Source organism: Platichthys flesus, chromosome 5 (genome assembly GCF_949316205.1).
Source record: "Platichthys flesus chromosome 5, fPlaFle2.1, whole genome shotgun sequence".
In the NCBI taxonomy this organism is placed as follows: domain Eukaryota; kingdom Metazoa; phylum Chordata; class Actinopteri; order Pleuronectiformes; family Pleuronectidae; genus Platichthys; species Platichthys flesus.
The window spans coordinates 25,545,038-25,557,547 of NC_084949.1; the positions used below are offsets into that span (position 1 = coordinate 25,545,038).

A 12,510-nucleotide genomic window follows, 5' to 3' on the forward strand; every position below is an offset into this window, starting at 1 on the left:
TCGATCAGAGCTCCACGTTTTGGCTTCTGCTGTGATTTCCTTGCCCTTGACAGGAATGTACCCCGTCTTCCCCACTGGCCCTCAGCCCACGTGACCCACGCTCACAGAGGGAAAGTATGCTAACCCTATCGTGGACCATCAAGGGTGGGGATTCAGGCATCCGGCAACAGCGGCAGCCGTCTGCGAAAGGGGTAAGACAAGCGGCAGGAGCGCTTGTGCCTCCACGTTCAGATGATACAGTGATCTGTGGGCAGAGGGAAGGCTTTGCCATGGTATCGGCTGCCCTGTCCTTTAGAGACAGGCCGAGAGAAATGAGGCAGAGCGGAGATAAATACACCCCTATAGTTGAAATGGAGAATTCTTGCGATGAATTAAATGGAAATAGATACACACCCAAAATTGAGTGGGAGAGCCAGTGCAAATGAGTGTGTGTGTGTTGTGTTGTGTGTGTGTCTGTTGTGTAGTGTAAAAGCGAGGGAAGCCGTTCCTTGAGAGAAAGGGTGTGAAAAAGAGAATAATTGAAGACGGAGGATAAAGTATGGCTTGTTAATGAGGATTTAGCGAAAACACACACAGGTGGCAAACAAAAAAGAAGACAGCAGCAGCAGCACAAAACTAAAAGAGAGGGAGAGACGACGGGTGAAAGACAGAAACAGCTCTGGAAGAGTCGGTTTCAGAGAGTGGGCGATTGGCAGCTGAGGAGGAAGGAACATTTAACTGGGGGACCTGTTCTCGGCATCGACCTCATCTGAACGCCGCAGCTCCTCTCCTGAGGTGAACCCGCCCACTCGTCTCAACAACACAACCATCCCGTCCCTTTTTCACATGCTTCAGTTTCCAAGGAAACAAAGACGTCTCGGCTGGGAGACAGACAGCGGGACGAGGCCGAGGGGACATCGTTCCCCGGCTCCTCTCATCGGACAAACTGACGCTGGAGTTTCATCCGTCTCCCACACGCCATCGACAGGGCCGTGATTCATCCGGAGCTATCTGGGAGCTGCCGAGGGGGGGGGGCATACGTTCGCACACCCGACCCTGCAGTGTCCCTCATTCGTCAGCAGACGCTGTGGAGAGGGGGGGGGGCTCTCTGCTTTTCATCACCACTCTCTTCCTCCCTCGTTATCATCCTTTCTTCCCCCTTGTCCCTTTTTATCCTTCTCTTTACCCCCCAACTGTTTCTCTCTCTCTCTCTCTCTCTCTACCCTTTCACATCCCAAAACCCTCACAATAATGATACAAAGACACACACACACACCCTTACACACACACACACACACACACTTTCTTACAAACACTCAAACACGTCTAAGGTGCATGTGGATGTGTGAAAACAGGGACTCCAGCAGGGCCCAGCGGTTTATCATTTTTTTTACAAGACAAACATTATATCTGAACGTGGTTGTGGAAGGAGGTCACCGAATATGACAGGAAGACATCTGAAGGCAGGGGGGGGGGGGTTAGTAAACACAGACAGAAACATAAACCAGTCCTTCACTTGTTTGTCCTCTCCACAGGTTTCAAACTCCTGCAATTAATCCCTTGTTTTTCTCCTCAGCGTCCGTCCCTCTCAGACGGCAGCAGGCGTGTCCAATCAGATCGATCGAAGAAAGGGAGGACAGGGTTTGCGGGGTGACGAAAAGAGAGATAGCTTGACCCCTCCCCAGAAAAGGGAGGAATGAGGAAATCAATGGTTTTGTTTATCCAGTGGTTGTCTCCTCATCGTAAATCCGTGGTGGACGTGATTCAGTGTTCCCTTTTTTAAACCCCCAACCCCCCCCCCCCCCCCACACACACAATTTTTTTTTTCAAGATTTCGAATCTCTGCAACATCAGTGCTGCCTGGTGGAGATACATGTAGTATCCCTCCAAGGAGAGACGTAGTTCATCAGTACCGTTCCGTCCATCTCAGTGCCGAGGCCCCACCTGGGCCCTGCTCTTTATTTCACGTGTGTTCACCCAGCCGACCTCCTAGCCCTCGCTCGGACCCGACACTCTGCTGTAAGGGTTCTGCAGGAGGTAGCGGTACCTGTCAAAGTGCTCCAGCATGTACTTGGGGGCGTACATGTGCTCTTTGGGGTCCACCGGAGGATATTCTTGCAGGGAGCCATCGAACCAGCCCCCCGTCCGGATCAGATCCTGGATGTAGCTGAGATCTCGCTTGTCCTCGTAGTCACCCCAGCGCGGGAAGTCTCCGTTCTGCGCAGACACCAGCTTGAAGTAGATGCCCTCCGGCGTGAAGCACCAGGAGCAGTGCCACCCGGCGAAGTGGAAGGGGCTGCCCACCGACCACTGCACCAGGATGTGGCCCGTGTCGTTCTCGTACTTGCGGAATCCCGGCATGGTGTAGTATTCCCGGCGACGCAGTTTGATCCCGTCGCCGTCGTAGACTTCACTGAGCATCCCCACCGTGCAGCCCGACACCACCTCCAAAGAGCCGAACTGCTTCCAGAAGAATCCATACAGGGACTGGATGTGGAGAGAGGAGAGGAGAACACAGTTAGAGAAAGAGGCCATTTGTTCCGGTCACAGTCTCCACAGCAGGAGACATATTACAAAGACGCTGGCACACAGAATTGCCGTTACCTTTCGCATGTGGATCGCAAAAGGTTCCGTCCAGCCATCGAACAGCTTGAGGAAGAGGAGGCCCTCGCGAGCTGGGATCTCATCTGCGTCGTTGATGACAAAGACATCGTCCGGCCTGGCCCCCACCACCCGGGACATACCGTTATGAGTCAGGAAGGTTCGCAGGTAGTCGTCCACGATCCAGCCGTCCTGCCGCCCGCCCTCTGGGAAGTGGTCGAGGAACACGTACAGGATCTTGTGACGCACGTAGTCGTACGTACCGTTGAGGAGGAGCCGCAGGAAACTGGGAAGATTCCAGAGCCATTAGTTTGTGCATCGTTATAATAGAACGACCAATGGATTTGCATAACTCAGCCTATTTAGTGCATAAATACTCAATGTTGTTTATTGGATTTATTTTACTTTAAATTCATGTATACATTATGTGTATTGATATTGATTATAAGACCTAAACAGGTTTGAAATGTTAATTGATTTCCCTGATTACTGCCTCAAAATATATAGAAAAACATCCAAAATGTCTTTGTGTGAATTTCATTGACATACAGTGGTAAAGGGCTGAATAATAATATTAGGAACAACAAGCTTGTTTGACAAATGACGCCTTTCAGCTCTGAAACCCTCCGTCCATATGCAGAGTGACGGGAAGAACAACTCAATTAACTTGTTTGCTATGCATGACGAAAGACAACGTGCTCCCTGACTGTAGCTCCTTTCATGCGGTGTCACATCCTATGATTGAACACACCAATCTCTGCCCTCAGGCCGGCACACTGACTCGATCGTGTTGCTCTTCTCATAATCAGCTGTAAAATTGCTCCCGAGGCGTTTCGTGTTATCGCCAAAGGAAGTTCATTGTCGTTGTTATTCTGCGCACTGACACCAGAGAGGCGTGAAGGTGGTATGTAAACAAAACCTGTGAGCTTTAAACACAGATGCATCAGTGGATGAGTCAAAATGTGATCAAAACAAAAGTTGGTGTTTAACCTGAATATTGATGAAAACAGACGAGCCATTCAATATCCCAAGTTCAAGCTAGAGCCTCAAATTAATTCCTTATCTGTATTAAAACACACCGAAGATGACACCACCTTAGCCAACTCGGGCTTTGACAGTGACTGCACTACAAGTGTCTCCTCTTTAATCCAGTGTGAGATTTGGACGTCTTTAGAACCAGACTCATCTGCTGACGGCCACAGAGCAGCTCAGCAGAGGATTACACCTCTTTCTGTAATACACCTTGAACTTCGGGGCAGCGATCGTATATAATTTCCACACATACACCAGGAATCTGGGTCTTACCTCAGCGGCCGTCTCTCGCCGTAGGCAGTAAAGTTGGATTCACATACGAGGAACAGATCGACGGCCTGGGCGAGCTCGCGAAAGCGCACGTGCAGCAGGTCGAACTCGTGGTTCACATTGATAGCGTTGATCACCCTCCGCGGGGTCTCCCTGGGCGTCAGCCTCTCCTTGGTTGGCAGGTTGGAGTGATACACCATGGTGGGAACCCCACAGTAAGGTCCGTGCCAGCCCGGCCGACACACACACTTGACCAGACGCTTCCCGATGCCCCTGGCCCTCGGCTTGGCTTTGGGCGCTATGGAGGGCTGCTGCTGGACTTCCAGAGGTTTCCGTTGCCCAGCAGCCCGAGCCCCTTCCCCGGCTCCGTTGGCCACAGCCCCCCCTGACTTTCCCGAGTACTCCTTCGGTGTAGCCACCTCCGTCCCCTGCCTAAAGCAAAGAGCCCCGGCTTTGGTTCGGGCAAAGTACGGTGTTTTGTCCTCTTTAAGCTGGTGTGTTTTTGTGTGGATGTCTCCCAAGAATTCCAAGGAGTCCGGCAATCGATCCCTGAGGGACCCCACCCTGTGTTCTTTTCCAGCAAATGGGACATCAGGGATGTCCGGCTCAGCAGGTTCAATTTGTAGTTTGGGGTTCTGCGGTCGCAAATGGTCCTCAGCCCTCTCCTGTAAGGGGACGGAGAAGGGAAACTGGTTAGGACACTTCAATACAAAATGAATATCAGTAAACTACATTTCACACAAAGTAACAACGTGATATTTAGGGCTGTGAGCTGCACACGCAACGATGGAGGTGGTGACAATATTTAGAAGTTGCATTTCAGATGGTTACACAACAGGTTAAAAAACAGTGTGTGCTCCTGTGTATTGGCCTCACCCTCTGAAGCTCCTCAGTAAACACAGACTGATGTCTCCCGGCTCAAATCGTGTTTAATGTGAATAATGAAACGGTTGCAAAAGACTTATTCAAATACCGAACTTCCGCCAGCAGCCAAAAAGAATCCTGATTTGAAGTAACTGTGTAATTAAAGGGAGATGACGTGAAAGAGAATATCCCATCAGGACGGACTCGTACTTACAGTCCATGAAATTAGAAACTTAAATCCACCCTCTACCATCGAGACACAACTCAAACTTAAACTTTACAGCAGCTCCTCCTGCAAAGAATTTATTAAATCACGGTCTGAACGAGTCTGTCTTCATAATCGGGTTATTACTCTCCCTACCATGGGCGAGTGAGAGTTAGTGCAGGAGGAACCTCATCATTGGACAGTAAACAACAAGGTTGTTTGTAGTATTGTCGTTTTTAGAGTGCAGTTAGTGCATTTGTGTTTGTCTCACTGTTGTGGATGAGCGGGTGAGAACGTAAACTTTGTCAGGTGCATCAAACAAGATCAAAGATAAGTGAGCAAACAGGCTGCAGTTCATGTTGGGTAAATAAAAGTCACAGCACGGCTACACCTCATGTCTTCTTGACAAACAGGAACCTTTACTGGCTCCTACAGTAAATCACTACACAACAATTTGACCTCTGACCAGGGACGAGAGACTCGAGCAGATCACGAAAGACAATGGATGGTATGAGATAATAAAAATGTGCATCAAGGACAATAGTAGCAGGGACAGATAAAAGAAGATATGGGATCAAAGCAATGCTCCAACTCCTGTCGATGAAACATTTATGTGGTATAAAAAAAAATGTTCCATTTCTTAGCAATTTCTCTAAATCAAATGTGTGGAAGGTAAAGTTTTCACGACAAACAAAGATTCCTTATATAAGACGACAGACTAGGTCACATATAATATTTCTGAAGGAGTATTTTGCAGGTGGCAGCGACAGTAAACATTAACTATCATAACGTAAACATAAACAACCAGTTGGTTGTATGAATGCTGCTTGTACAACTGGGATAATGTTGACACTGATCCACCAGCGTATGTATTCAGGATTTATGGAGGTCAGCTGCAGTCTCACTTTCTTTCTTCTGCAGGCGTCACAGATTTGGCCTCCTCTAAGTCTCAGTATCTTGACGTGAGCACGAAGCGGCGCCGGCCCACTCACATTCACCAGATGGAGATAAAAACCAATAAACTGTCCGCGCTGCATAAACACTGACTTTTAACAACGAGCCTGACAGCAGCTTATGATAAATTATTATATTATTTATCCTCCAACTTGTGATATTCTCCATACAGGTTCACAGAAAGAATTTATTTATTTTACTCGAGAATATTTTATATAATAATATTTTATTCAGAAAATGAAAGAAATTATATTGACTATTAACTTGTGCTTCTATAAACAGTTCTGTTAATTAAGCAGGCCTGACCAATCACGAGTCTGTCTCAGCTGTCAATCATGGCGATCGAGCGCATTTTCATATCATCAAATAAGTCATGAAAACCAAACTTATGAACTTACCATCTTTGAGAAAACCTGTGCTTTGTCTTTTAAGTTTGGTTTATGTCCCATCTGCTAACATGGAGGAAGCCAGAAGACATGATCGAGCAGCTTTGGCTTCATTTTTGGGAATCGATCAAGTATCTATCTTTATATACAGTCATTGGTTTTCACTACATTGCACACTACAAGGTGACGGTGAAGTTTTACCTCATCTGGAGAGTCCCCCCGCTGGTTCTCCTCTGGCTTCTCCCAGGGGTACGGAGCTGCCGGCTCCTCCCTCAGCCTGATCTCCAGCCCTGCGCTGCTAATAATCCCAGCACCTCCGACCAGGATCCCACCAACGCCCAGACCCTTCCCTCCTCCTTCCCCGCCTCCTCCTCCTCCTCCTCCTCCTCCCGCAGCCCCTGATGCGCCTCTGGCTTTTGCGTCCGGCTGACGGATAACCGGTAAGGGTGGGGCCTCTTCGGGGGAGGCGGGGCTGATCGGGCTGGAGGCCACGCCCTTCTCCCTCCAGAAGAAGCCGGAGACCATGATGAAGGACTTGATGTTGGGGTACGGGGCGGAGAGCTCGCGCAGCAGGGACACATAGTGGAGGGCCTTGTAGTAGTGGAGGAAGGAGATGACGCACAGGCCCACCGTGCAGAGCAAGAACACCCGGTGCCGCCGCATTTTCATCCTGCGAAAACAGAAAGGAGGGGGCGGAGGTGAAAAACATGAATCTGACTAATGAGATTAAAAAAAATACAATTTCCGGAACAATCTATTCATTCCAATCTGCGCCGTTTATAGCTGTGGGTAAACCGTAATTAACCTCGTAAGACAGTGGCCTCTGGGATAGTTTGGGATATTACTAATTAAAAACAAATAAATCAATCACCACTTTTGGGATTTGATAAGAGCAGCAGTCCGGAGAACAGAAGGAAGATACCGAGCATGAACCTTCTATGATTTTCTATTGTTTTCTTTGCTAATTACCATAAATAATTGTTAAAAGTTCAAGATAAGTGAAGACTGTGAAAAATTAAAGCAACTCAGGGAAACAGGCTCTTTGTTCAAAGATAAGGAAATTAAAAAATATGATTTTATTACCAGTTGTTTGACGAGAGACTATTTTTGGGTTTAAAATTGAGATGGAACCACTGTGAGTCAGAAGAAATAGTGCCTCTGTATGTTCCACTCATAGAACAGTAAAAGAGCCGGTAGATGGTGGAGACCAAACCAGAGCTGAAATAAGAGACTGAAAACATGACTCAAAGTAAAAGCTAATTTTTGCTTCATGTTGTGTGAATGTGGAAATGAGTGTTAATAAACTACTATATCTGCCATGTTGACTTTACAGAGGTCAAAGTGAGGTTTACATTTTGTTGCATCTCTCCTAAATGGCCATAAATCAGCGATAATCATGTGTAACCAGAAGTAACCATATTTGAGGGGCGGGGGGATGGAGCCCAACGGAGATCTTGAGGTCTCGCCCACCCTCACTTGTAGCCTGCATCCAATGGACTGTCTTAGATTGAGATGAGAAAATGTCGTACAATGCACTCAGTATTAAGGAATGATCACAGTGTTCAAGAATATTAAATGACTCAAGACTTATTACACATAATCCTAATCCGGGCCTGTTTGCACAAAACTGCCTGATCCAATTCATCTTCATTCTCTCTCAGATAAAGAGCAGATTGAACTGAACGAGCGTCGGTCCTGGCACCGAGTGGAATTTCCTTTAGATTCATTTCTGCTCCTAATCCATCTTCACAAATGTTGGACATCTGAACACTTGGAGCGAAGAAATAAAACGATGAGGTAAGAAGAGAGAAAAAGAGACGGTGCTGCCATTGAGCTCCCAGTGACAGCGTCTCCATGACAGAGTATTAAACAAGAGAGGAGAGGATTGTGAGGAGGTGTGGGAGGAGGTCATGAAGAAGACGAGGAGGACAAGGAGCAGATGAAGGAGAAGAATGACTGAAGGAGAGTGAGTGATGATTTCATGTTCATCTTTAACAGGATGTTTTGAAACTCGTGTTGAAACTCATGTTAACATCCTGACATATTACAGACTAGTTTACAAATCAATTCTACAGACGACGAAGCTACTGCCAAGTTTACACTGCACAACTTTCCAGGCTGCTGGATTCGATGTGAGGTTTACACAAGACGACTCAGGAATCTAACAGGGGATCAAACACCAAATGTTTCACCAGCAGAAGCTCCTGGTACCTTCAGATGATAGTCAGTGAAATGAGAAGCAGGAGAGGGAGGATTCGAACCCCTCACTGCTGTGACCAGGTCATCGCGGCTTAAGTGAGGTAAACTTTCTATGATTGAATTTACACAGTAACGTTGATTAGAAGAATCCTGATAACAAACAGAAACTCAATTTGACAGACGTCAAACCGCCAAACGTAATAACATTGTCATCAGAGGTTTCGGAGGCTCAGCTTGAAATCAATCAGTGCCTCATCAACCCCAGAGTGAAGTGCCCCCCCCTCGAGATCTCATTTTAGAAATAAGAAAACTGATGATTGAAAAAGTCACAGGATTAAAAAAGAAAGATAGAAGCAATTCACGATGAGATGGTGGAGGAGTTTTCAGGCCTCACTCAACGTAATCCTCACTCTCACAGGCCCTAACGCTGCAGCTATGGCAGAAGTATATATATGGATATGATGCATTATGCAGTGATTCTTCATCTCCCTGCTGAGATGCTGCTGAACACAATCATGCATGGAAGAGGGGAGGAGAGAGGTCAGGGGGAAAACTGGGGATGAGGTGGAAGCTGCAGCTCCCGCTGTCACATCCGCTCTGCAGCTCTCAGCTCACTGATCTGTCATCTCTAACTCCGCTTCATGTTCACTCCTTCACTCCTTCACTCCTCTTCTCACACAGCGCGGAACGAGGGATGAAGAGGAGGAACCGGGGGCGAGTAAAAAACTCTCTCTCTCTCTGTCCTAATAAACAGAGGGATTGAAAGAAAATGAGAGAGTGGAGGAAGAAGAGTTTTCCTTTCTTCTTCTTCATCAGAAATCTTTTAATGAGAAGCTTCGGAGGGGAGATGATAGAAACCCCAAAGAGGCGATGGGAACTTAAAAATAAACTGTGGATTCTGTCTCTCATCTAGTGGCTTATGCTGATATTGGGGAATAAAACATGTCCAAACACTATATCAGCTGTTACATGTGGTTTTCATGATGACAGCTGAGACTGACTCACTATTGGTGGTGTTTGTCAACAGGAAGTTGAAATAGCGGCTCCACCTCTGATCGCTACCGGCAGTGGGAGGAAGTGGAAGTGTTGAACTTTATTTACAGTCTATGATTGAAGACATAAAGTTCTGAGAGGAAGATCCACATGAGAGAAGGAGAGAGAGAGAGAGAGAGAGAGAGAGAGAGAGAGAGAGAGAGAGAGAGAGAGAGAGAGGGTCCCCCCTGAACTGTTGAGCAGTAACCCGACTGACAGAGGTCAAAGGTCGTCCATTATTGTGCCTCCTACAAATTGGGAGATTTGAAAGAGACAAAGAATCATCGAATGCAGAAGAGGCCCAGAAACTTTAAGTCCCTCACGTGGGTCAAATCCTGTGTTTCCCATAATGAAACTCAAAAGGATCTTTTGTTGAGGGTTTCTTCTGGTAAAACATCGACTCATTTACAACCTGTGGCCCCTTTTTTAACAAAGTCTTTCTGATGTTTGAGGCCGAGCTGACGACACCGTGACATAATCAGGGTGAGGCAGAACGTACAAAGCTCCTCTAGAGCAGCAGAAGACATTTATACAACTGAGTTTATAGGCTGCTTTGACAGAACGTTCATTGGGCAGCAGCAAAACCCAATGAATGTCCAAACAGAAAGTTCTGTCCACAGTCAGATTCCCAAGAAGCAGAATATGAGTTTGGAGACTAAATGTTCAGCTCATCAAAATGTCCAACGTGTGGCTGCTGTTAACAGAAAGACTTTTTTACTCTACTCAGAAAAGTTTAGAAGTCCAAAAACTCTGAAATTCTTTATAAACATCTGACGACAAGTGACAGTAGAAGTTGAAAAGAAAGACGGGAAACTAATGAAACTTAAAGATAAAATGTGGTTAAAGAATCGATTGAACAACTTAATTAACTAATTAGACAATTAAGGACTTTCTTCTAACGATGCATACGCCCCATGGCTGCCACGCCTGGCTTTGCACGTCCACGAGATACAACGCGATAAAGGCTGAGTAGGGGCCGTGTGTGACCTCCAGTCTGAAGACCTGCCCCCCCCCCCCGCTCCGTCAGCGAGTCTGACCCAGACATCTCACTTCACATCTCCCCAAGCTTTCAGTTAAAAGTATCCCTGCGTCTGTGTCCTGCCTCTGGGTCCGAGCGCAACTGTTCTTAATAATGAAGTCTCACAAGTGCTGTTCACCCGGCAGAGCCCCGGCCTCGACCAACTCCTCCTATCTTCATCTTCATCTAAATTCACATTCCTCTCTGCTGTAACACTTTGAGACAAATCTGTGAAGTCCAAAAAACTCTTTAAAATGTGGCCAGACAGGGGGTGTGGGTGGGGGGGGGGGGTCGACACCCGCCCCTCTGGTGACGGGCCAGCCAATCAAAGCCGGGCATGTGTTCAGCACTGGAATGCATTGAATTGTGGGAGGAGGACGTTTTCTGGAAATCTGCTTTTTGTGTGTTTTTGATTCAGGCCGACGTGACTTCCTGTGTTTTTACAAGAGAGAGATTTTATCTGTGGGCCGTCTGATGTCAGAGGAGGCTGCACCCCCCCCCCCCCCCCCCATCGTTTATTTATCTTATCAAACTGGTTTTCACTCCTCCAAAATATCACTTTTTCCCTCTGTCTCTCTGCATCCACTAGCTCTGTCTCTGTGGGACTTTCTGAGGTTAATTGGTGCCCCCCCCCCCCTGAGAGTTTAGAGAAGCCCCGGCCAACGGTGGACAAACACAGCCCACAGGCCGATTCCCAGTGATAAACAACCGCAGAGAGAGAGACAGACTCCACGCCAGGAGTTCTCCCAGCTAACTGCTATTAATTTCATCTGTTTGTGTGAGTGTGTGTCTGTGTGTGTGTGTCTGTGTGTTGGTGTGTGTGTGTGTGCACTGCCACTGCTGACCTATTGAACCAGTTTTACATCGAACACTGAGTCTTGTCCAAGAATTTAAGAATTTGGGGCTGGCAGAGGGAAGATGGAGGTGGGGGGGGTCTGGGATGTGGGGGCGTCTGTCTATTGTGATGGCAACAGTTGGAGGTCACGCCACAGTATCACTGCTGTGCTTATTAAAGAATAAGAATAAAGTTGAATGCATAGATTATATCTCCCTAGACTCTGGTACTTTATCAGCATGTTGCTGTCGACCCTGTTTCAGCTTTAACGTTCTCAAAAGTGGGATTTGAGGAGGGACTGCACAGAGAGACCCTTGTTTACTGCAGTGAAACAGTCGGCTCTTGCAACAGGAAACATTTGGTTTCGGTGTGTGGGTGTGATTTCTGGTTGGATATAATTCAGGACTGAGACGAGAGGTCAGAGGGGACGAGTGCTCCATCTGTCAAACCTTCAAAACCTTAAAACACTTCAATTTAACCAAAGAGCTGCCGGTAAAACACATTCTGATGTCGCAAGATCTGTAAAAGCGGGAGAACAACTGTAAATCTAATCAACACACAAGTTTAGTGTTCCCTAGAGTACAGATTTACACTCAGAAGTATAACACATTTATGACTGTAGCTGTATAAATATGAGTTACATACCAATAAGGTGAGGTCAGACGGGTACACCTAGCCGGATTATTACCGTCTACGATGGGACTGAATGTAAAAAGAGAAACATCCCTCAGAGAAAGTCCCACGCCAACTTGTTCCCACAGAGGAGATATCAATATGATCCCCTACATTTCTACCCCTTTCATGAACTGCCCCGGTTACACAGCATGAGAGGGAACAAGTGAGTAACTATACCCACACCTCTACACACACAGACACACACACGCACACAACCAGTAGAGATTATACCACTAACACAGGTAAAAACATGTCAGTACTCAAACAGGGGCGAGGTTCAATATTTGCAAGTTCACGGAAAAAGTGCACAACACCATCTTTCAAACATGGGTGGACCCACTGCAGCACGCACAATCGCACACTTAGTGGTTTGTGGCCGGAGTTGTTTTGCCGTATCAGCGAAGCGGTTTCATAGGTGGAATGATAAATGATGCACTGCCTCTCCACACTGCTTAAAGGG

The 12,510-nt window shown here is 47.0% G+C and overlaps 1 protein-coding gene across 1 annotated transcript in view; it reads right to left on the bottom strand.

The window, feature by feature from the left end:
- Nucleotides 1-1,776: 1,776 nt before the first annotated feature.
- The window catches only part of mgat3b (beta-1,4-mannosyl-glycoprotein 4-beta-N-acetylglucosaminyltransferase b), a 43,925-nt gene continuing 33,191 nt past the window's right edge, over nt 1,777-12,510 (bottom strand). Inside the window, exons 2-5 of the mRNA XM_062387670.1 lie at nt 6,493-6,961; nt 3,886-4,547; nt 2,584-2,866; nt 1,777-2,466 (exon numbers count right to left, since the gene is read on the bottom strand). Of these exons, the coding sequence (XP_062243654.1) occupies nt 1,969-2,466; nt 2,584-2,866; nt 3,886-4,547; nt 6,493-6,960 (1,911 nt within the window). The 5' untranslated portion in view covers nt 6,961 and the 3' untranslated portion in view covers nt 1,777-1,968. The remainder of the gene's footprint in view (nt 2,467-2,583; nt 2,867-3,885; nt 4,548-6,492; nt 6,962-12,510) is intronic.